The sequence below is a fragment of the Acanthaster planci genome, linkage group LG01, assembly GCF_054643075.1.
Source record: "Acanthaster planci isolate LZ-2023a linkage group LG01, COTS_SCS, whole genome shotgun sequence".
NCBI classification, from domain to species: Eukaryota; Metazoa; Echinodermata; class Asteroidea; order Valvatida; family Acanthasteridae; genus Acanthaster; species Acanthaster planci.
In genome coordinates this window covers 28,764,691-28,790,195 of record NC_141777.1, presented here as the reverse complement: position 1 = coordinate 28,790,195, position 25,505 = coordinate 28,764,691, and the positions used below count along the sequence as shown (strand labels likewise).

The window sequence follows — 25,505 nt, the reverse complement described above, 5'->3', positions numbered from 1 at the left end:
ACGGGCCCCCTTTTTCTTTTTCTAGTTAGGATGTGTATTTCAACATAGAGCGCGTCAGGGTTTTAGGCAGCCAGTTATATGTCTCAAATGGCTGCGGCTAGAAATTACATATAATCCTAAGGGTAGCCCCAGCCAAAGTACTTTGAAGACGACATTAAGGCTTAGGGTTACAAAATAAGAACCCCGCATGGGCCGGCCATGGGACGTTGGATTGGGAACGTGATCAGGGACTTTGTGGCCAGCTACTTCTTTTTATATAGCTCGCTCCATGGTTGTACAGAGGTAAGACAACAAATTGGAACTTGGACGTGTTAAAATAAAATTTGTTTTTTGTTGTTGGTGTTGTTTTGGGCAATCGAAAGAGTGTTTGGCGACGTTGGCATGGTAGAGGCCATGGCTAGCCCACGGCACTAGTGTGGCACGCACTCTCACTCCCGATCCATTCTTAGCTACACATCCGTTACGTATACGCAATTTCGTGTCGACGTATTGAACATTTGGGCGCACCCACTTATCATCATGGGCGCAATTTCTTTTGCACACGAACATGATTCTTGACCTTTCCGCTTTCTAAATACCATTTATTGAATGAGTTCACTCACGTTATTCAGGTATTTTCCAGTCTTTTTGCCTTTATCCATTCAATCTCATGGGCTCGCTCTCACAGTCGCCATCTTTAAAATAAGGTCGTTGAACATTACGTCACTTGACCCCTCATCGTCTCTACAGCTGTTCCATGTCAAGACATCTAAACTGCTGCCAAAGTTTTGGAAGAGCCCATTGCTACATGTAGTATCTTATCGACCAGTCCGTGTATTACATATGTCTTGACACAGAACACGTTCAATAAATGGTTTTTAGAAAGCAGAAAGGTCAAGAATCATGTTCGTGTGCAAAACAAATTGCGCCCACGATGATAAGTGGGTGCGCCGAAATGTTCAATACGTCGACACGAAATTGCGTATACGGATGTGTGGCTAAGGATGGATCGGGAGTGAGAGTCCGTGCCACACTAGTGGGGCTAAGGCCGTGGCGTACCATACCTGCATACCGGTACCTACTGATGTGACGGAGGGTTACGCCCCAACTGTAGCATAAGTCCCAACTATAGTTGGGACAGTCCCAATTGTAGTGCTGCAGTTGGGCTGGCCCAACTATTGTTGACCAATGTCTGTGGGAAATGTCTCAACATTATCCAAGTCAGTGTGTCTCACACTTGACACAAATCATCAAAAATGTGGCACTCAGCCCTATGACCAATGACATAACATTTGTAAACAATACGACTTTGGCACATGCTGGGCACATCATGCACGAATTCAGCAGAGTGTTTCCTAAGACATGCCTGAGGCCATGAGCATGAACATCCCGGATTTCCGTCCGGACAATTTTGAAATCCCTTTAGGCTTCATTATTCATTAATTAGTTGGTGTACATACCGTATAAGCTGACATGGATAGTGAGTATGCGTCCATGCAAAGGGAGCCAACCTTGAAAGTAGACTAGCTTTCAGTCTGTCTAGCATTACGCCATTTGTATGCGGGCACACTCTGAACTCCCGATATACTTTGCAGCCATTTTTTAACCATTCCCGATCGCAAAAACAAATGATTTTTCTGAAATAATAGCATCCGTTTCAGTGGTAGGCCAATGCTGGTGGTGGATGAAAATCTGTTATATTCATTCTCATGGCCTAACGTTGCGCACTTGAAAACTCTCAGAAAATCCCACATTAACAGTAGCAAATTCATTTAAATTAGATAAATTCTTGTAAAGCATCATTATTGGTACTCAAATGACCATCGACATGTTTGTCCGAAAGTTCTTTTCCTAATTTTGGACACATTTTAAAAGAGTTCATTTTGCAGGTCCGAAAAAAAAATTGGAAAACCTCAGCTACCTAAAATCTTGATTTATCATTTATACATTAAAGTATTAGAAGTTTCACAAGGCCTACTTGTGAAATTTGAGCATAAAATTTTGTTCCGTTAAGACAACAAGCAAAAAATGAAAGTCTGCCACATTTGGGGCAGCGCCATATTTGTGTACATCAGCAATAGACCTTCAGTCATGTCTCATCATACATAGCCAATAGGCCTATTTGATTCCTAGTCCGAGTAACTTGGACTCTACGAATTACCTTTTGAAACATTTGGACATGGTTGGTCGGGCAATGGTAGAGTCCAAGTACCTTCCATAGGCTTTCCATCCCATTAATTCACTTCACTCGAAATGGCTCGTACTCCAAATCAAAATCCTCAGAATTTATTAGCCAACAGTCCTGAAACTGTCTAATGCGCCCACTTTGGGAATCAGTGGGAATAAAAAATTACAGTGAAGGTGATAAGGTTTACTTCCTTGTGTGAAAAAAAAGAGAAATTTTCCGTTGAAATCAGAAACATTCGTCAGCTGAGCTCGAAGTCTCCATCTTCTTCAAACTGTATGTTAATGTCCTAGAGACGATGTCATGACACGCTTGCCGAGCAGACCATTCACAAAAAGTATGCAGTGTCTACACACGCATGCTGATGACTGTTTCCTGAAGGGGCACAACTTTTGACGCACATAATTGTGTTCGTGAAGTATTCACTTCTTTCCTCCATAGATGCTGTTAGAGAGACTGATGAGAGAATGGCAGCAATAGATTGTTTTAAGAAATTGTACCATTGTAGTGTAGGTCTGTTCCATTATGCACCAGTCATTAGAAAGAGTTCCATATATGGACGCTGCTTGACACCATTTGCACAAACCCTATGAGACTGGTCTGAAAAATTGTGTTTTCTAAGTATGTTATACAAAACTGCTGCAAACTGCTTACTGACTACAGTGACCTAAAATACGAATCACAGAATAGCGAGGGCCTGACGTTTTGATCCTAGCAGAATCTGTCTGATAGGCAAAGGTTTTCTTAGTAAACGACTTGGCATTTTCCCTCCTAAATTGGACTTTTCTGGACATGTTTTTGCTTTGTGACGGCTATTAGGTCAGTGTAGAGAATAATTACTGACGTCAGTAAATATGGGACTTTTCCCCAGTCATCTTATATTGGGTATTTTACTGTGACGGTATGAAATTGTCACGTGCATGTTGCATGTACACATGAGTTGCCTTTTTGACCACTCAGGTTTGTGATGTACATGTACCCAAATGCATGTGCACCTCAACGTGCAACATTCTATTAGTATGGTACCACTGGTGGCTCCTCAGATAAGGCTATTGCTGATGCACCACTACATTATTCCTGCTTCTTCAATATATGTTCTTTCTGTGCATTTTAGGAAAGCCAGTGAAGCCAGGAGAATGTTACTGATTAGTAACAGGCCAAGAAAAACAAAGTCCAGTGCTGCATAAATTTCCCCCGAGATGCCCTTTGCACAGACCTACAATTATGCTATTCATCTTCTGAAGGACAATCGATTTCAATGTCAGTCTTTGCATAGAGCTGCTTGAAAAACACTTGGTTTGTAAATGATTGCAGTCAGTTGCAGATTGTGTCACTTCCTGTCAAGTGTCATTGGACACAATGTCTCAGTCACTGCGTCAGGGCACACTGACATTGGCATGGCTGACTAGCAGGCTGAGCAGGAGCCTTTGCGTCCGTTCAGTGATCTCATCACAGGGTGTGAAAACTGACAGACTGTCTGAAATTTTGGGCATTTTGCCAAAAGTGCAATGTAGGAACCTCTCACTTAGGAGAAATGATAGTTACAACTTGGAATCCAGGTGCCACAGGTGCCCGCTTCACAACCAGAGGTTTTCCAGTAGTGCACTTAGCTGGTCCCCCAAGGAAGAGGACGAGCTTTCTCGTCAAACCAAGGAGAGCCCTGTAGAATCCCACCTACCCACCTTGCCTCCAGCAGAGACCATCGAGGAGCTCAGGGAGAAGTACAAGTGCCTCAGGAAGACCAAGAAGAACCGTTTTGTCTTGCGACCTGAGCTTGCCCGGTTGGTAGTGAACAAGGTCTGGCCTGATGGCAACTTGGCCAAGGAGAAAGCTTTGATTGTTGAGACCAGTCCAGGTATGTACATGTGTAGTCTTCACATAAACTCTGACTTCTGGAGCATTTGGAGGAATTTTCTTGCTTTTTCCAAAATCTGTCTCTCTGCAGGAATGAAACGCTGGTTCCTACTTGACACAAAAGTGAATGCAAACTTGTGATGTTATATTAATAATTTAGCTGCAAATTCACAGCAACATTCTATTGGATCTTGTTGCACTGGACAGGCAAGCCACTTTGACAGATGATGCAGACGGATGTGTCTGGCAGGTTTTCCAGCCCAAATACCCTGGAGGGCTGGGGTTCAAGTAAAAGTGGCTGTGCTGATTCTTCCTTAATCCTTAAAAATCTTCTATAACCCTCTGATGCATTTTTGAAGGAACTGGGAAGAGTTAAAGCTAACATAAACACGGTTTTGGTTATAAAAGGGCTCCGTTGCACCTGATGTTCTGAGCCATTACAGACTTTGATTTATTCTTGTATTAATTCCTGCAGAACACAGAGAACAGATGTACTGGCAAAACAAGAAAAGTTCATTCTCTACAGCCCTTTTACTTCATCCTAACTTTGCTAAATTGAGACTTACTACTATGTATTTTGTTTGTGCAGTTTTGTCAAATGATACTGAAGTAGTATCCTTTGTTTTGTTTTCGGTTTGATCAGGGCCTGGCATTCTCACCCGTCAGCTGCTCAACTCAGGTGCCCCTCAAATTGTCTCCCTGGAGCGGGAGAAGCCTTACCTTCCTAGCCTAGGTGCCCTGGCTTCCAAGGCCGCTGGCCGACTCAGGGTGATGCACGCTGACTTCTTTGCCATGCACTACCATGGCACCAAGGATCTCCACCCGCCCCTGGTCCGCATCGACAAGGTTTTTGAAGGGCTGAAGGCGGTACCTTGGGAGGCTGGTATGTTTGGATGAATGGGCTAGGTTTTGTAGAAAGGGGAAGGGAGGGGGTCTGAAGAGTTGAGGTACCAGACAAAAATGAGTCCACAGTCCTCTACTCCCCCTGTCCACTACTTGGTTTTTTAAAAAAAATGTCGTCAGACGTGAGGAAAATGTCAAATGTATGCAAACCCCAAAATCCTTCATCTGTCAGAATTTTTTTAAGATGAACGTGTAGCTGTAAATCCCCTAGCAAATATTCATTTCAAACTCCTTTGTTTCCTAACCTGTCCACAGCCAGGCTCCTGTCAATCCCCATCCTTCCCAGAGATGTTGCATATTTCACACCTTTGTGCTGCAGTCACAGGTTCTTGAGTCAAGATTCCAAGATTCTTGAAGTAACTGTTTCCTTATGATTTTTCATTTTAATTTTCTTGGTTTGTCAGATATACCCATCAAGGTAATCGGCAGTTTACCACACCGTAACGAGAGGACACAGGCATACCTCATTGCAAGCCAACTGCTAGAAAGGTTGTCCTCGTTCAAGTACGGTAGAGTTCAGTTTAACGTCTTCATGTCTGAAGGATGTTACAAAGTAAGTATGCGTTTGAAGGCAGTTGAAGATAGAAATAAAAATAAAAGATGGTATAAAGTTCAAGGAAACTTTTTTGTTGGCCCTGTGATAAGAAAACATGAAATTCCAGATAGAGATTTTTAGAGTCATTGCACGCATGTGTGTAGTAAGATATCTATTATCTTAGTGGCATCTGGAAGTGGAGATTACTGCCACTAACTGACAAACACAGAAAGAATTTTTTACGTCGACTGTTTGTACTGATTATCACCTTCATCGGTGACTGCACATACCATGTTCAAGAGATGAGCAGTTTTAATATTGTCACATCAACTGTAGCGAATGTTGAAATAACCTATTGAATGTGTCACTTTGCAGAACATCTCTGACCTATGTGTTCACTGTAAATAGTGTTTGGATTGGTTTGTGTGTATGCCTAACTCGTAGAATGATCCACTGGTAACTGTGAAATGGATGGATAATAAACGTCCCTACACTTTCTAACACTGGCTGACTTTTTTTGTGGTCTTGTTCCATAGGTGATATCTCAACCAGCTGGCAACATGTCCAAGTACCGGGCCCTCTCTGCACTGATGCAAATGAGCTGTGACATTGAACTTCTTCACTCAGTATGGTTTTAATTGTGTTTTTACTTTTGTTTATAAAAAAATAAGAAGAAAAAAAAAATTAAACTTGTAAGAATCAATGTTTGTAAGGAGCAATCTGCACTTGATAGGTCCATGTGTGGGATTTTTCTTTTGGAAATCTGTGTTGTAAAAAGAAAATGTGAAACCTAACGTTGCACCAAAGCATGTTGTCATTGTTCTAGTGCAGAAATTTTGCTTGACTTTGTCTGGGTTCCATTGAAACAGATCTCTTCTCTTTGAAGAGGAACACTGCATCAAAGAGGAGTCCGTCAGTAGCCGTGATTTTTGACGTGGGAGTTTAATGTTCTGATTTCAGTCATTATATAACTAATTTTGAAAAAAGTGTAGGCGTGAACTGATCGCCAGCATGTGTGGTATTACCATTTCAGGAACCCCAGGTTTCTTTTCGTCTTCCAACTTCCAGTGGCGAGGCCAGCAGAACGAATTTTAGTGTAAGTTTTTTTTGTTGGGGGTTGACTTTTTTTTTAGATCAGGAGAACTTCACTTGTTCCCTTTTTTTGAGACTTATTTTTTTAGATGAAGAAGAAAAAGCAAGGGTGCTCCAATCCAATTTGGGACATCTGGCCAGGAACTTAGATTACTACCCTTCATAAATATTCATGAGAAAATTGGAACATGTTATTGGCCAATATTGCCATGCATCCAGGAAATAATAATGATAGGTGACATCCTCCAGTTGAGTATTCCGCTCACTGCCTTGTGGTTGTACATGCAGTCCGTGATATAACAGAACCATTCTGTCATAGTCCTTGCCAGACATGCGGAACTCTACAGCTCAGAAACAACTTGTATGTTGACCTTAAATTTGTTATTTCATCATTTTGCTCATGAATGACTTTTTAAGGTGTAATGAAACAAGTACATGTGTAGCATGGCTTATGTCTGGAATATAGTGGGTATGACTGGTCCATCAGTGTAGGTCAGCTAGACTTCCTCCCTTCACTGCACATTGGGAGGTAGCCAAACTGACCAACACCCGGGGACCAGTTTTTATTTGGAGGTGCCAAGCCAACCTACACCTCAGGACTAGTAATTCCCATGACTTCCCCTCAAACCATTGTTTGTATAATACTTCTATTCCTCCCTGGGTGTGATGCCAGTCTATTGGAGGTTGCTGTTCAGCTAATTTAGTCTCCCAGTTACACTCCTGAGTCCTGGGTTGAGAGAGGCTAGTAGGCGTGAAGTGACACGCTTAAGGCCTCGCATTGTGGCTAGCAGAAGGATTTGAACTGTGACCCTCTGGTCTTGAGTCACAAACATTAACCACCAGGTCTCATTTAGTAGAGCTTGCAGTTAACTTGTCTGTGATCAAGCATGACTTCACTTTGCTGGTTATAAAGGCTGAGATAAAACTGGAGTTTGAAAAGCTGTGATAATGTTTTGCCTTTTACAAAAGAACTGGCTTTTTTCTTTTTTAATTCAGAATGAAAGATTTTGCAGCTGTCTTTTGGGGGTGTTCAGAAATAGTCCTGAGTAAGTGGCAGTCGGGTAGGCTGATGGCATTTGTATTGCTCTGTACTTTGTTCATCTTTCTTGGACTCAATTTTCTTTTACCTACTTATAGGACAAGGATCTTAGTTTGTGCCTTGTGAGACTGACACCTAAGCGTGACCTCTTCATCAAGCACCAGCTGTCTCAGCATCAAGCCTTTGTCTTTGTGTACTTTGTCCGTCAAGTTCTGGCCAAGAGGAGACAGCTTATGTCAAAAATGATCGAGTAAGTTCCCCCCCCCCCGAAAAAAAAGAGAGAGACTGTGGTCAAGTGAGTCATAGTGTCAGTCTTGTGCTACGTATTCAGGTGAATGTGCTGTAAAACTGTCTACTTGTGGAGTTTTTCGGCCAAAAAAGTTTGAATACTAAATTTGGGAACAGAATTTCAGAACTACCCAAGTGCCTGGGAAAAGCTGTCTTTCAAAACTGAATGGTATTCACTGCGTTTTTGAGATATTAAGATTGAAATTAAGAATTGGTGTCAGGAATTGCATTGACACCTAAGGGCCTTAAGGAATATCTGAAGTAGGGTCCAAGAAGTTCAGTTCTGGGGAAAATGTATTACTTGCGCAAATCTTACAGAGCAAGATTGTCAACTTGACAGCTCGGTTTACTCAGATTTATTCCAAATCAGAAATGGAGATGGGAAAAGCAGGTGAAAAAGACAAGAGGTCTGAGCCTCAACTTGACATTCTTAAGTTCCTTATTCTTCCAACCTGTGGATGACAAACAGAAAGCAAGCTTTTGGATGTACTCCGGCATAGTAACAGACCAGCCATCTTTAATTTTTCTACTTTACAGTTTCTCTCTGCAACAGTTCTGGACTGGAGACAGATTTTTTTCCTTTGTTTGGAATCAGCCTAACTGATATTGTTAATGGCAATCCTGCTTCGCATTTTCCTTTTTTTTTTTACTAACTCAGAGCTTGGGCACCAGGTCATGGAGATATAGTCCACGACTTCGGCTACGACAAGGAAACGCTAACGGGCAGCGTAAACCCCACCGACCTGCTGCGAATCTACATGGCTATCTGCCACCTGGACAGCTTCAACGGCTCCTGGATGGGAGAGGATATGGTGGGTTATGCCTCCAGGGTCCTGGACCAAGAGCATGGAGTGGAGTACGATGACAGTTTAGCCAGCCGGGGGATTCTTCTCTGAAGACAGCAGTTAGTAGGTAGTCAACTCACTGTACTTGTTTCAAGTATGTCTTGGATTCTGCTAAGCCCGGTTCATGTTTATTTCCCATTCGTAAATGCCTTTTTATTTAGAAGGTCAAAAGAAGTCAACATTCTAAAACTTTACTTTCATTTCCTGAACACCCTGTCCATTTTGTGGTATATTCCTTTTGAAAGTTGTCCACTAGAATCCCCTCCAATGAACTTGGTGCGCGCGTGGCGCGTCGCGTGCACACAGACTCCTGACCAGTCAGACCCAATTAAACTGTCTTGTATCCAGGTGCCAGCACATGATTTATGCAGCTTGCATTATCACTTCTAAGGGGGCATTATCAAATGTTAATACATACGTTGTTGAATAGAGAGACTGTCTGAGGTATTTAAGGCCGTGTCCAAAACGGGCTTCCCAAGCTACTGTTAGATCTATTGTTTACGCGTCTCCACACATATCCAATGGAGCGAAGACCTAGCTCCAGACAAGAGATTCGGATGCAGGGTATGAATTATTGTTATGCCCTAAATGCTGTAAGAGTTGTCTCAGAACATGTGCAGTAATAACTCAATGGGCAATTAGATTTGGAGCCTAACCCAATTTGGCTATGAACCCAGGCTTCCAACTTTGTATTGGTTACCATATGACTTGATGATTCCCCTCATCTGTATTCTGACTAGCCCAGATCACAAATGCACTTGTACACAAAATCCTGGTGCCCTGTGTTATATATGTGGATAGTTACATGAGTAAGGGCACCGATGCGCTGATAGACATCGGTCATGTAACATCTGTCTGGAATATTGAGACTGTGTTCAGATTCAGTTAACTTTATGCTGATGAAAGTGAACTTCTGGTGGATTTGTAAGTTGCAGGCCCTGATTTGGTGCCCATCTTTTTCGTGTGCAGTTGAAGATGTCAAATTGTAGATGGGCAAAATCAGTTGAGGAGCAGTGTTGTGTTAAAGATATGTCATTGTGGACTTTTGTTGGAAAGGCGTGCCACTTTCTTCCTTTTCTAGACACAAACATAAAAATCACAAAAACTTTGTTCACAATTTTTCTCCAGAGTACTTGAGGTTATATTTAAGCCACAGAAATGCTTCATACATTTAGCACACCCCTTGTACTAGCACACACATAAATGGCTTCATGCTGGCATTGTAATGCAAAAGAAAAACGATAATAGTACCTTTCACTCCAAGGAAGTATCAATGTGACATAAATACCCTTCATAAATATTAATACCCTTCAAGTTGCTACTACCTTGGCAAATATCTGGCTGTCTACCCTTGTTACCTAGGACTTCTTTAATGATATTGCTCATTAATAAAGATATGAATATTCAGTAATTCACTTAAAGCACCCTGTTTGTGGAATATGGCAGCAGTGAAAACCCTGAAAAAGTGTGAAAAACAAATGGAGGGTTTAAAATGTATTAAATACCAAAGTGAAAAATACATTAATGCACTCTACCTGAAATAACATGAGGAAATATTGCAGTGGTCAATTTAATATAAGATGGCATGTACTACTTCGAGGCTCCGGCAAAATGTGACTTGGAAGTTGCCGGAGCTACTTTGAATAATAGGAGAAATAAAAAGAAACTTTTATATTTTTTGTCACTTGCACAATGTTTTACCCATTAACGTGTTACACCATGAATAAAAAGTAATATATCAAAATCCAGAGTTAAACATACCGTACTCTTTCTGATGCATTTAAACACTACATGTAAACAATGGGAAAAAACATTCCTAGTGATACTGTGTCTTTTGGACACTCTACACTTTGCAGATTTTACCCTCTTATTGGCAAGTTTGAGGTCACTTGTTCCGTACTTTTTACTTATGGGGGAAAGACTGGCAATATTCATTTCGACCATCAAATTGTATTTTATAAGTTAAAACATTATTCATATAATTTTTAAAAAGATTAACTTGGGCCTGTAAAATGTAGTTCCAAAATGGCAAGTGAAAATGCATCATTGAGTTAATTACCGACTGATCAAGCTGACTGTACTTGTGCCAAATTTCTTGGTTTGTGAAGATACCCTTTTTTTTACATTTGACACAAATTTTGTCCAACTGTTTGGATTCCCTGAACTCAGGCAGCTCAATTTTGTGCTCAAGACCATCCTCCTAATTAAAATCAGTTATCAATTTGGATTAATTGATAAGGTTGGTACTCAGATAAGACTTATGAAATGAATTCACTATCATTTTTCACGTGTTTGTAAAAAAATCTAGTATTTCTTTTACAAAACTGCAAAATTTGTTTTATGAAAAATCTCATTTTTTGAATTGTATGAATTTTGAAAGAAAGAGAAAGTGCCATTAAAGTCCCTTTTTATCAACATCACTGAGTGTTGTAAAATACATGAGTGCATTTTAAGTTATAGTATTTCAGTGAAAGTGGAAATATATAAATAGTGCAAATAAATAAGTCATCTTATTGCAATAAATATTAAATCTAATGATAGCTACTTTCAACTGACAAACCCAATAAATAAGAAATTGAATGTGCTCATGGAAGGTAATATACATGTATTGTAGTGTTGGATACACTTACTTGGTGTTTAAACATTAAAAATAATTTCAGTGCTTGCTAATGTAGCTTACATAATATTGTGCTTAATGTGGTACATCACATCACTTGTTATGTACTTGATGATATTTATACCAAATTTTGCCTTTGTTTCCGATGGTGATTTCCAGCTTCAGCTTCCTGAAGTTACATGTAGTTTCCATGGATAAGACCTATTGGGTCTTCATATAGATCAAATTATGGTAATACATTAAGCCAAAATGGAAGTCTGATATTTTCTCATGGTTTTAAAACTACATGTATATTACAGGATGAAGCCACAGCCAGAAACACGGCTTAGATTTAGATTGGCTGTAGTCTGTTTTGCATTTTTAAAAGAAACATGCTTAGTATTCATCAGGTGACATGCCTGATGGACCGTCAGTCAAGATAGTTTCCCGGGTCGGGCTTGGCTCACACGCTTCCAAGAAACGGTTCCAGCTCTGTCCTTCTGGGCAGCATCCATTGAACACATCTGGTGTCAGCCACTCTTTCCTCACCACCTCTCCATTACAGCAGACCGCCGTGGAAGAATCGTACGCCGTCTCTCTGCAGCAGTGACCTGCGACTACGCCCTCGGTGACAGCGCTCCAAGCGACCACGGTGGTGTCACCATCATTTGTGATGCCCTGACAGCAGGTTGCATTCAGGGGATTGTACAAGAGACTGCCGCAGCACTGGAGATCGTCAGATACATTCTCTCTAGCCCGGATGACTGAGCATGGCTCATGGGTTACCAAGAAGAAACCATCATCAGTTGCTGATTCAATCGTGGTGGTGACGGTCGTGGATTGCCTTCGGTCTGGTTGACTTGGGAACTTCGGAATCACCATGCTGTTGTTATGGCAGTACTCGGTGCTGAGGTTGTATACTCTGTCATCACAGCATCCCTGCAGAGCCTGATCGTACCCTAGTCCTCCACACAGGGGGACTCCAGGTGTGCTAGTGCTGGTCTGGGTGCTGTTGCCTTGTCCTGATGACTCGGTGTTGGGATTGACCAAGGTCGTTGTTTCATCACAGTAATCTACACTGCGGTTGTAGACTTTATCTCCACAGCAGCCATGGGTGAGAGGGTTGTATGCATCCTGTCCATCACAGAGACCGAGCACCAAGCCATCTGCACAGGTCTCATTGGCAAGCCTGTACAGAACCCCATGGCAACAGCCCTTGACTTCACTGTCATAGTCCATGCTGTCACATGTCACTAGGGTTGCCTCCATTGAGCCGCGTGGTATCATCCTCTCGTGGACATGAGCAGTTTGGCCCTCAGCATCGGTCGTCTTTTCGATGTCGTCATCTGCCATGTCCGTTGCATCCTGGGTGATCCTCTGGGCATGCTCAGTCTGCCTGGCAAATATTCTTCGAGCGTGGACGGTCGTCTCCTCAGCACCCTTGGCCTGCACCTCCCCTTCCATGCACTGCTGGTGACGGCTGTCATAGACAATGCCATTGCAGCATTGTGAAGTGGACCGGCGTTGAAGACTTCTATTGCCACAGCATTGATAACGACGACCATCCAGGATGTGGCCATTGCAGCAAACTGTATCATTTTCAAAACTCTTGACCTGTTTTGAAGTAGAGAGTGCAGTTTAAGAAACGTTCCAGAATTGATAGAGTAGGTTTTTATGATCGCATAGTTGGGGCTTGTTTTCTTTTCTGCATGTTCTACTTGATGTGTACGCTGTGGTATTTTTGTGAAAAAGATTACAAAATTTAAAAGTATTAAGTTGATTTCCTCACCCTACAGTACTATAAACATTTACAAAAATATTATGGTCTGAAGCTTCTGATACGAATTCTTAACTGCAAATGTACATGTATCTGCCAATTTTGTTTATATTTGAGTTTCTTACCTGAACGATACCGCCACAGCAGATTTCCTTGGAGGAATTGCGTACGACATCATTTCCACAGCAATCACCGTTCTGTACAAACTTGTGTAGCAGACCCTGACAGCAGGTGTGCTGGGATGGGTCGTAGTCACCAGCGGTTTGCCCACAGCATGTATGGCCGGAGTTCCTGAGGAAGGCAAACCTGTGCCCTTCTGCTCCGCAGCACTGGCGTTCAGTGGGGTCGATGGCTTGGTTGCCACAGCATTGCAGCCCTGGGGCACTGGGATAGAGAGAGTCCTCGCAGCACAGGGGTTGTGGTTGAGCTGATGGGTCATAGGCCACCCTCCCACAACACTCTGTTCCATGCTCTTCTTTAGAATACCTGTCAAGAGAAGGCAATTAAAAAGAAAGTGAAGAAACTTTTTTTGGTATGTGACATCTTGTTCCTTTGGGTTGAAATTGTGAAACCATGATTACGTTACGCCCTTTCCAATCAGCTTCCCAGAGTCCTTTAGAAAGGGCACTGATTGGTTTGACCACTGTCTATGGAACATACTTCATTTACTCTTGCATCTCATTTGCTTTCTCCAGGGATGTGATAGGATTGACTACATGTGTGTTGAGGTCGCCACATCCATTCTGTCTCATTAAATACTCACACAAATCCTTGGCAGCATGTCTTGGTGTCGTCCATGAGAACCTTGCCGCAGCACTCTCCGTTGGCAACTCCGTATCTCACTCCCTCGCAGACGGTTTCCTGGAGACTGTGGACAATGCCGTCTGTGCATAATATGCGCTCGCCCTCGATAGGAAACAGCCTACCGGCGCAGCACAGCTGGGTGTCGTCACTAGGCTCATAGGGTCTGGGCCCACAACATTTCATGTCTGGAAGAAAATTTAGGTTAGATATTTGAGATAGAGTCTTGGTCTAGGACCACAACATTTCATGTTGGGGGGACATTAGGTGAAATATTTCAAATACTTTGGATTTTGTATCTTTGCCAGGACAATATCTGGGTTCTTTCTGTGGTCTTTCACTGCATGGATATTGAAATCAATAGTGGCACCAGAGCTTCAGTTGCCTTGCAGAAAATGCAAGTTTATATGCTAAGCTAAAATACAGCTAAGAACCAGTTATGTGTTTATTTGTATGACACTTGGGCCATTGACCTGTCTTCGCTTAGCAAATGTTTTCTGTGGCTAGCAGCTGCTTGAAGTTGGTGCTTCGCAGTTGAAAAAATTATTCTTCAGCCATTGCGATTTGTTTTATTAAAATTACGTAGACACAAATATTGCGCTGCTGCACGTACGGAAGAGTAAAATCCACAGTATCTTCGTCTGTTTGATCTGAATTTTTTATAATGTGTATTGATGTATAAAGAGATCTCATAAGAGTACTTTTTTTAAAGAGTTTACCCCATACCTCTGTTACCAGCAGTTGGGAATAGCCTGCCGTTACAGCAGATGTGCATGTTAGCGTTGTAGCCTCCGTTACGCCCACAGCACCGTCCTTCACCTAGGGCTGTGCCAGGAGTGCTGTAGACCCGTCCATTACAGCATGTCTGGCCTTGGCCAATCAGGACATCTCCACAGCACTCGTTGTCTGCAGGATTGTATGGGGTCCAGGTCCTGAGGTAGGGACCAGTGCCGCAGAGTGACGGGAAGGCTTCCACTTCACTACGGGGACGGACGAGGCCGTTCCTGTCACAGGCACTGGTGTCGGTGTTGTAAACCGTGTCCCTGCAGAATCTGAAGAGTTGGAACAATTCAAGAAATTTGGCACCGTTAGCTGATTAAAGATGGTGGAAGCTGGAACTTGTGTATGATATTCAATGGTGAAATTTGCATTTTTTTTTTGTCTGGAAAGATACTTGATCTGATATGAGAGCACAGAAGTCGTAATTTTTCTCTTAATCTGTGAAATATGGAAAGTGTTTGCACAGAATTTTCTGTAATAGTCGGCAAAGATTTTCTGGTAACAGTATGCAGAGCCCTGAAGTGGGGGTCACACTCTCGGAGCTGAAAAACTGTGGAGATTGGAAGCTTGGAACGCAATCTAGTGGTTGGGATCAGGAGCGCCATCAGGCACGTGCACCTCCTTCACTGCACGCAGTTTTCATCCCAAATTGCTGAAGAGAATAAGAAAAAATGCCTTCAGCCTTTCACGTCAGGAATGGATACTCACCCAGCCACGTCCCTGGGTACATTGAAAACACTTCCGGCAAAGCAGCTCTGGAGACTGGGCGCGTAGACGTGGACACTGTTGCCGCAACATTCTTGTGGGTTTTCGTACTGGTCGTGCTTGTTGTATACGTGGCCTGCACAGCAGAGTTCGGAGTTCTGGTTGTAAATGTGCTGACCGCATGCTTCTTCTCCTAAGAGACGTATTGTCAGGTCACCACGAATAGTACAGATCTGCGGTTGAAAATAACACCGTAATATTGTATCCACGTATCTGTAGTTTAAGATGCATGTGATCCACTATCAACTGTCCAAACAGTTTCCTCTCATTTTTAAGTTGCAGTAAAATAAAAAACGAACTTTGATTAGTCATTTTACTTTCAAGTGTAATTCTTAATTTTCCTAATCATTAACGTAAGTCATACATCTTCAGATCCTACATGATGTGGAGATGTACTCAAGATGTGAATATATCGAAGTCTAATATAAGACCTATGTAGTGTATGTAGCACTAGAGCTTTTTCAAAATTTTCATGAAATAGTGCTAATTGGGAATTTCTTTCCCATGACTTGTTAATTTCTATTTATTCCATAAACACCTGATCACATTCTGAATACAGAGGCACGTAGACATGCTAGCTGAAGGTTACTTTTAGGCAGGCTTGTATCCCCCCACCCGGTACCTGTTCTTTAATGTGTGTGATTTAATTGGATAACTAAGCATTATAGATCCATTCTCCCTGTTAAAGCTTACCTGGTCTTCGCTGTTATATGTCACCGGCATGCCACCACGCATAGGCCTGCCAGTCCGCCTGTTCAATGGTCGGCAGACTGCATCATGGTCAGGTCGGGTCTTGTTGATTGGCTGTTGCCGAGCAGTGTCACAAAGCTGATTGTCTTGCAGGAGTGACTTGCCACAGCATCTCTCGTCTGCTGCTGGCTCATTGAAGACACCAACTACGTGATGGAAAAGCCATTAAATGCATTGGTGAATTAGTCTTAACTGTTGGCTTTCAGTTTTGGGATGTCATTGTGCCTTTCAAACCAGGTTTGTTTGCTTTTACATGTTGAAGAAGCAACATGCACATTGTCCATTTCACTGTTTCTAGTAATGTTGATGTAATTATGCTTGAAGGTAAATGTTACAATATGCACGTATGCCATTTCAACCTATAGTTGGAGAAACCATTGTTTTTCATGTCATAAAGTCTCAAAGTAGTAACAAAAAGAGAAATACAATTAAGCCTCTCTGATTTCATACTAATCTATTTCTAAGATGTACCAATACATGTAACTTTAACAACAAATGATGTTCCCCTTTTGTGGGAACAGTAGTACATAATTTAGGAATTTTATGAGTTTGTGAAAATTCCACAATTCTGCAGTTCTACCGAGTGCCTGTGTGGTTTCCTTAGCAAATTATTTAGTGTATGCGTATTACAGAGGAGTTTGTCAGGCGATGAACAATGCTCTTGTGGAACCAAGTTCTGGTCCTACCATAGAGCTACAAAAACTAGAGCACTAACTTCTCATTCTCTTTGCAGAGAAAATTTGATGCCGTCCTGGGTGCAGACATTTTGAATCCGTGTGTGTGCTTGTAGAACATTTTCAATCAGATTGAATGAATATCAAAAAATGTATTCTGAATGCAATGCACAACTACAACATATGTGAATGTCACCGCGTGTTTTGAATAAGATGCACATGTATAGAGCAATGGCACATCCATAGCTGATTATTTTGAAACAAATGTTTCCCTAACATTTGAGCAAGGTTGTTCGATTATGTGTGCATGTCTTTCAATGGCTGTCTTTCGATGAATAAGTTTGGCTAAATTCAAAAGTTGTTCCCTTAATTCAGTTGGTGTTAAGTGAGTTGACGAATCTGGAACAGGAACTGTTGTTTGCGTCAGGCACTGATAAAATCTGATTAGAAAAAAGGTCACAGCAAAATTCAAGTGCAGTGCTTATTCGCACCCAGTTGCATTTTTTCGCACAGAGCAAAATGAAAGGCTCATGTACTGTTTGTGCATCAGGTTGTTTGCATGTTGACTTTATTGGCGTACTGGTATAGAATACAAATGCAGATATTCAATTAGCCATACAAAATTTCCCGTTTTCCACTGGTTTGTACACAAACATGGATGCACCCAGCAGGCATCCCTTTGTACATGAGTCAGTGCTGTAGTTTTTTTATATAACTCTATGAGTCCTACTCAGTTTCTAGCCTACATACTGGGTACATACCATGTCTTCTGCCTCTGCAGCATGTCTGGCTGGCCGGGTCATATGCCTTGGTCTCCTGTCCCCAGTCTGCATAGCAGCAGGACAGGCCTGACCCAGGGAAACTCTGGCCCACCCTGGAACAGCAGGTCTCTATCTCGGGTTCGTAGCTGGTTTTCCCGCAGCAGCGCTGAGAGAGAGAGAAACGCTGGAGCTTTGAGCCATCACAACACATCTCACTGCTCATGTCGTAGGTACCTTCAGAGATAGAGACAGAAAGGAAAACTTTGCAGTTGTAGAAGACAACCTGTTCAGTCCATGGTAGTGTGTCATTTGGGGAGGTGGTTCATTTGTTTGTGTACTCAATATCAATACCTGAGAGCCTGGGATTTGTGCTGTCTCATAGAAACACACAGGAAACTTGCTGCTGTACCTGTTCTTGTGCAATGGTGTGTGCATTAAAGAGTTTTGAATATGATTGTTTCAATTTCATCTGCTTAGCAGCTTGATGAAAGTTGCTTACACAAAACACAGAAGCGGTACATGTTCGTGAAACAGTATATGTGCGTGTGGCGTAGTGGTTAGGGCTTGTTGCTTCTGATCATGGGATCGGGGATTCAAATCCAGCTGTTGGCAGCATGTAAAGTTACAAGGGCAAGTCGCTTTGCCTGGGCCCTATGTGCCTCTCTTCACCCAGGAGTAAAAATGGGTACCTGTGAGGGCAGACACAGTTATGTTTAGCCGTTTGCGCCGAAATGGCAGCATCACGCTAGTATACTCCCCAGGGAAATGAGATGGTTTCAGGAATGTTCAGTTATAGTGAGCCAGAAGTGCAGGGATAACGATAATAGAGCACTTAGAGACTTTATAGTATTATGAGCTTTATAAGAACTGTTTATTATTAACGCAAAAAAAGGTTGCAGAGCATTTTCACTTAAAAAGTGTTGAAAGGGAGCTAGCTTACCTCTGCCACAGCAGTCTGTGTTTGGCCGTATCAGAGTTTTGTTCTGCTGACAGCAAAGGTGGTCGGTCTTAAGGTACGACTGACCACCGCAGCACCCCTGGATGTTCTCAATATCTGGCAATGACTCTCTACGCCCACCACAGCAAGACTCAAGCACAGGGGAGTATGGATTCTGCCTACAACACCTTCCGTGACCTGGTTAAAAACATCAATGTAGATTTTGTCAGTAATGCAATACTTTTGGAACTCAGTCTCACATTTTTGTTATCAAAATGGACGAGTGGACAGTGTGTCATCCAGGACTGCCCAGTGCCAGCTGAAATCCACTGAAGGGAGTGAGTGGTCATTAACCCTAACCCTCCTGGATTCTTAAAAATCTACCAGGAAGTTTCAGGGGAAGTTAATGGATTGAGGAAGGTAGAGCCCTGCCACCTGTCCAGTAGCATTGGGCTTTCTGCATCGGGAGTGTCAGAGTTCAAACAAAATGTCATTGTTTCCTCTACTGTTTGTAGATTTGGTAGGATTTGGAAAGGTTCATGAAAAAATGTTTTAAGGATGTAGGGTTTTACAGTGTGTGAGGTTAGAGTAATTTACCAAAGTAGCTAGCCTGGCATACTGCTCATCCTTAAACTTCATCAAAATACTATGCGTACATGTGTGTGGATTTTGAGTTCTGTCTTCCTTGTGTAGACTGTGAACATGCTTACCAATTGGATAAACTCTCTCTGTCGATAAGCCACAGCACACTTCATTGTTTGAGTTGAAGGGAATCGTTCCACAGCACTCTGTCTTTCCATCTGTAAGCTCACTCACAGTGCCTTCACAACAAACTTGCGAGCGGAGGTCAAAGGTTGTCTGGCCACAGCAGTCATTGAAAGGGGCTTTTACTTGTGGAATCTGTTGGGAGAATGAAGAGGATGAATGAAGAACTTGGTTTTGCCTTGATCACTAGGAGACTCTAAGCATGTGGCCAATCGCACACAGCTGAGAAGCAAAATGTACATTGCACAAGTAGTGCCAAGCACATTTTTATCTAGCTATAAAAAAAGAGAACCAGTTAGAATAAATATGTGTTACATGTGATGTGAGCTGGTAACCTTTTTTTGAAGCCAAACTCTTTTAAGGATCATGGTAAATTTGTATAAGGAGCCCTCAGAAAATTCTGGCCCGTTGTTTAGCCTCTGAATGTGAGTGACTTGCTGCAGTGAATGCTTCTGCGTGCGACGTAAACCTTACCTGATTACAGCATCGCTGCTCGGTCGTATTTATAGTAACCAGCCCACAGCATCTGGCAGTCTCATCGATGATGGCATCCTCGCCCACTGCATGCACTTGACTCACTTGGTCTTGTCCCACCCCTGTCACACAGCAGATTTCATTGGAGGCATCGTATAGCTTGTCTTGGCCGCAGCATTTGCCCACCCCATCTCGTGGGCCATTGGAACAGCAGGTCTTTTGGCTGGTGTCGATCACTATGTCACCACAGCATGCTAGTCCTGTCTCGGGAAGACATGATCAGTTCTTAAGTTGGTGGTCTTGCAACAAGAAATGTGTTTAAATGTTTTGCAGTTGAGAAATGGTTGAGATCCCCTGATTTTGTTGTTTAAATTCTCATGCAGAATGCATTAATTAAAGTCTCTTTTGCAGTTGCATTAATTGAGTAATGAAAGTGCTGGTGCTGCATATTGAAAAAGTATTTTGAAATTGTAACTGTTACACCATAAATGATTCAGAAAATGTGCTCAGTCCGAAAAGATAACCATTAAAGTCAGTTTACTGATTGTCTCATTTAGAGGCTGATGTTGATTATGAATTGTAAAGTTTACTCTTGGTCTTTTGTCCTTGCTTTATGCATTAGGTACAGTTACCATAGTAACATGTGAGCTTTGACTACTGAGTACCTACTCCCTACCTAGCTTCAAACAGACTGGATCAAGGTATTTTTACAGAGTTGTGTATACGTATAAGTGCCAGTCAAGGTGATAGTTTTTTGCTGTCAGCTAACATGAATGTCAACAGAGGTTGAAGCATCTTGGGATTAGTAAATACCTTTCTCAAGTGAATGGCCCTATTTTTAAGATCATAGCTTAGGTTAAGAGGACGATAGTAAATTTCGGGATTTGAAATGCACATGAAAATCTTGACTGTCTCTGAGATTTCAGTTGAATTTTGATCAGAGGCCCCCCCCCAGCCACTGATGAGTGCCTGTCCCAAACCCCCACGTTACCTTCGGCTTTGTCTGCCAGTGTCCCCCGACAGCAGATCTGTGTATCCGAGTTGTACACCTGCACGGACTGGTTGGACCCACTATGGGGAATGCAGCATCCTAGGCTTCGGTTGTGGGCGGGATCGAGGATCTGTCCATTACAGCAGCGCTGGCTGGCCAGATTGTAGAGATCTGCCCCGCCTGTGGAGAAAAAAAAAAAGGATCAGTTGTTATTTGATTATATTGTTCTTGTCTGCCGGTGGCCTCTCCCCCCCATCAGAACTTGAAATAGCCAACACCAGAAGTGTATGATCCAGTGGCTAAGCTTTGTAACATTCAACATAGGGTGTAGGATTCAAATCCAGCAGCTGCTTATTTTATCTTCGAGCAAGTCACTTTCCCCCATTTGTCTTTCTCCTCTCAGGGGTGGAAAACTGCCAATAATGGGTATCTAAAGGGCAGAGGTAACTGCATTTGATTAGCAATTCGCTCTTGAAATGGCAGTGTTGAGCTGTCCACTCCCCTGGGTGCTGAGACAGTTCCAGGAATGTTCTTGGCTTGACGAGCAGGGGTAGTAATGATCTAGTGACTTGAGCACCAGTAATGTGCACTTTATAAATACATGTACCCGTTATTAAAAAGAGCTTACGGGCTGTTTGGTATACATCAAATATCAATGTTTTTATGTCTCTCACCAGAAAATAAATTGCGTTGGATATGAAAATAAACTACAGTGTAAACTTCCATAACACTTTGGTGATGTGGAATTATTATCAAATCATTTCAGACCACTGCAGTGATTAGGGATTGATTTCTTTTTGTTAAATTCTTAAGTCTCCCTAATTTTTTTTCCTTGGATATCAAGACCATGCATCTTTTCGGTTTTTATAAAAGAACAGGCACCATGGCAAGTCACCGACAATCAACAATGCTGAACTGTAAATTGCCTAGTCATTTATCCCTGCATGATTAGAATGACTAAGCATGATGCATGCAGGAGGAAAAATATCCCAATTGAATCAATCCGATGGAGAAAAACCTAATCTGAGGTGAGCTCCAGTTTGGAAGAGGAAACTTAAGTTTCAGTAGTCAGTTTGACCGTATGAAGTCTCATTCCTGAATGCACAGCAGGCGAGATTCAACTTCTTGAAACACTCTGCATCTTCCATATTTAAGGGTGTAAGTCTAGACTCATGTTAATTGTATTGTACGTGCACTCGTTGAATTGCCCTATAATGTTATTACCGCATTGTATTGATAAATTGGTATGATTTTGCATATTGTATTTTCAAGTTGGAAACTTAAGGCTAGAGTAATATTTGAAATAAATCCATTCCAATCTTGAATGGGCAAACACGAGAATTTCATGGGTAGTTTCTCCTTCAAAATGAGTGAATGCATTAGAATAGTTGTATTTTATGGAAGGGGAATTTTTGAAAACGACGACGTCTACAATTGACCCAATATGCCCCACTTTTCTTTCTACTTCCTTTTCGTAGAAGTTTGTGCATAAACTCCAGATCTGCAGAGATGTCGTTTTTAAAAGTCCTGGACAGCCTTTTGTTAAACTTCTGGAGCGAGAGAGGGGAGGGGGCGGGGAAAATAAACTGTAAGTTTGCTTACAGCACGAGTAGGGTTGGATGTCTTCTCGGATGGCGTGCAGTACTCCAGCGCAGCACATCTTCTCTGTGGGGTCGTACTCGATCCAGTCGCTGGAACCCCCTCTACATAAGTCTGCTGAGCTCAACCCTGCTGGGATAAACGGGGAAAATTGTCAAATCCGCTCGGTTGCTTCCTAGTTTCAGTGTTGTTTTAAATAAAAACCACAAACTGTCCCAGACTTGTTAACTTCATGGTTTATGTGAAAACTTCCACTCGAGGATCCTCTGTTTATTCAGATCCGCGTAGTAGAAAATAGACACCAAAAAAGTGACCATTAAATTTACCTCTTGACACATGTTTCTACCAGGACCATCAATCTAGGGCCCCATTATTTAACGTAAAAATGCTCCCTTTTCGGACTCTTGAGCTTGCGGAAACTAACAAGAAAAGAAAGATTTCTCTGTTGGATATTATTTTTAATTCCTTGAAAAGTGTATGCGCTGAAGGTTCACTGAAAACTTTATAGATAGATGGGTATAAAAATGTGCAGAACAGGTAGTCGACCTGTGAGGAGTAGGTCTCGGCGAAATGAACAAACGGGAAGTGGGAATGGTTTTTTTTGTTCCACAAGTCTGTATGCGCTGAATAGTGGATGTCTGTGTTCTTCCAGTTATTATGGACACGACTTCCCGATTTCAAAGGGCATAGCCGCGACCATGATGGATGTCAGTGTGTGATAATATGGTTATAAGCCAGGAAGTGTACTGGTTCAAATATGGTTCAAACGCACTTTCGGCATTGAATTGGGAAAGTTTTATTTCTGGGAGGAAGTCATTCTGGAATGAAACGTAGAGAAAGACAAAACAACAACAAAAAAATGTAGTTCACTAAGCATGAGTGCATTTAAGCACAGCTTCAGTAACAGAGCAAGCTGCGCACAGTCATGCTGTTTTTCGGATATTATAAATCTAATACTTCAATTATTTTAAGGCCAAACTGATCGTCAAAATTAACCAGCACCAGCGAAACATTCTGGCAGATTTCATGCAAACAAGGAAAAGGCGAGTCGTTCATTGTTTGAATGTTGGCTTCCTTTTATAACCACGGGGTCTTGATTATTAACATCGGAAAGCAAATGAAATCTTGACAATTTCTTAAAACATTTGCGTTATCTCCGTTTGCAGATTTTAGCCTATAACTCCTGCCTGAATAGGTTCCAAGCTCGCATTATCATCCGTCGATTTTCATCAATCAACTGTAATTGGAATATTTCTCACTATGTATGTTCTACGGATAATCTATTGCATTTTGAGTATCTGAGTTTCTTGGCAGCCATCGGTTTAAATTTGAGTATCAACCTCTTGCATTTTGTTTTTACCTTTTCCTTCCTTTTTTTCTTCTAAATTAATTGCATGTTGAAAAAGGAAAGTCAAATGTCTGCATTATTACAAAAAAAGGAAACACAGACGCTGTCTCACCGTTTCGGTTTCGTAAACCTTGCTTTGAAAGCGAAATATTTTCAGCCCAAACTTATCAGCCATTTGACAGAATATAAAATATTTATATTAGGGAAGTAAGTGACATATCCCCAAGCCAGAGGAAACACGTTCCGTTTGGTGTAAGGTGACATGACATCGACAAGGATGACCCATCCCTCAGCTCGTTCGTTGTGTAATGTGCTCTATGCACGTCAACTGCGCACGGAGCGATTGCAACAACACCTCGTGCGCGGAACTCTGTTCGCGCGGGGAAAAAATCGATCAAATTAATACTACAGATGAGCTATGGTATAGTTATCAGTCCGACAGACATGCGCGCGATGTACAATTCAGGGTTGTTCATTATAATATGATTTCCTACCACAGCTACAGCTGCTCGTGTGGGGCTATTTTTAGAACGGGCTTTCCTCGGTCCGGGTTATTTACAAATGTTGCGGGCCATGCCGCGTGTTCTCGGGCACGAGTCGTAATTCGGCTTTAATTTAACGCGGGATGTGTGATGTTTGAACGGTGAAAATTGTGTTTATTTTGGAGGGATGATTCATCAATTTCAGAAGATACCAGATGTTAGATTGGTCATTGCACAGTCCGGGTTACTGCGGAAGACTATGCTTTTTGCTTTGTGTGCTGTATTTTTATTTGTACATTTTGGGATATTTTGTTTTTGCATTCAATTTATTGTGAATCTAACACGCACAGCCAATCACTGCAGTTTCCGCCAAATGGTGAATATTAATGTATGTGCCCATCATGCAACTCATTGAACTAAATGAAAATGAATCGCCTGTAGGAACAGCCTGGCACCAAACGAATGACGTCATTTTCATTTTTGTTTTCGTACACGATACTGTCTCGAGTACACTGCATACTGCTTCGGTGGAGAGAAATCATGAGGTCACAGAACCTAGAAATGAGGAATTAATTTCTTGCCTTAATGTATACAAGAAAAACTAGTTAGATACTAAACTAATGAGATAATGATGAGCGAGGAAATCTATGACTTGTCCTAGTCGGCCTTTTGAAGCTGGTCGGAAATCACATCTGGGATGGTTGGAAATATCAAAATGTTGTTTAGGTCCATCTCCAAAAAGTTCTTTTGATTTTAAGCCCTGAAATGTCACCGGGATACCTTGGAAGAACATCATTCTTTGGGTAAATTTCTCCTTCAGATAAACGAAGTTACATTCACTATTTTAGACTCAATTGAAACTTTTGTGGCAGACATCCAGTCTTCTGGATGGACTTGAAATCATCAAAACTCTTCCTTGTATCCAGTCGCTTGTATTGGGCGCTATATTTTATGTTATCATGTTGAAGGTGCGCCTTCCCGAACAAACCAAATTTATTTTTTAGGCTATCCGTGTATTGATATCAATTATTTTGTTAATTTAATGTACATGTATACAAAAATGAAGAAATGCCATTTCTTGCTGATCCCAAAGTGTTTTGCAATAAAAAAAAGACGTGAAAGAAAAAAAAACTTGGCAATAGATTTTTGGTTTGTAAAAAAAAAATCTGATGTAGATTTTTAAGAAAAACTTACCAAGCTTCAGCAGAATCAGCATGATTGTGATCGCTGTTGTGTTGTTCTGCCAAAAGTTGCAGACAGATCGTCCTTTGCTACTTGGTGACAT

General features: G+C 41.8%; 2 protein-coding genes across 3 annotated transcripts; one reads left to right on the top strand and one right to left on the bottom strand.

The window, feature by feature from the left end:
- The first annotated feature begins 143 nt into the window (after positions 1-143).
- On the top strand, positions 144-22,132 carry LOC110985969 (dimethyladenosine transferase 2, mitochondrial-like). Of its 2 annotated transcripts, none has more exons than XM_022247499.2 (9): positions 144-282; positions 3,279-4,019; positions 4,662-4,901; positions 5,326-5,474; positions 5,993-6,082; positions 6,490-6,552; positions 7,686-7,837; positions 8,534-8,783; positions 20,423-22,132. In XM_022247499.2, the coding sequence occupies exons 2-8, from the start codon at positions 3,524-3,526 to the stop codon at positions 8,769-8,771; spliced, it is 1,428 nt and encodes a 475-aa protein (XP_022103191.2). In that variant the 5' UTR covers positions 144-282; positions 3,279-3,523; the 3' UTR covers positions 8,772-8,783; positions 20,423-22,132. The 2 variants fall into 2 exon arrangements, with proteins under 2 accessions (XP_022103191.2, XP_022103189.2); XM_022247497.2 differs by having other exon boundaries at positions 8,534-8,787.
- On the bottom strand, positions 11,713-25,505 carry LOC110985968 (uncharacterized). The gene is made up of 13 exons (XM_022247496.2): positions 25,415-25,505; positions 22,394-22,519; positions 20,792-20,971; positions 19,801-20,060; positions 19,396-19,461; positions 18,642-18,759; positions 17,625-17,858; positions 16,133-16,335; positions 15,383-15,612; positions 14,621-14,946; positions 13,857-14,082; positions 13,219-13,579; positions 11,713-12,930 (listed from the first exon to the last, which is right to left on the bottom strand). The coding sequence occupies exons 1-13, from the start codon at positions 25,503-25,505 to the stop codon at positions 11,713-11,715; spliced, it is 3,639 nt and encodes a 1,212-aa protein (XP_022103188.2).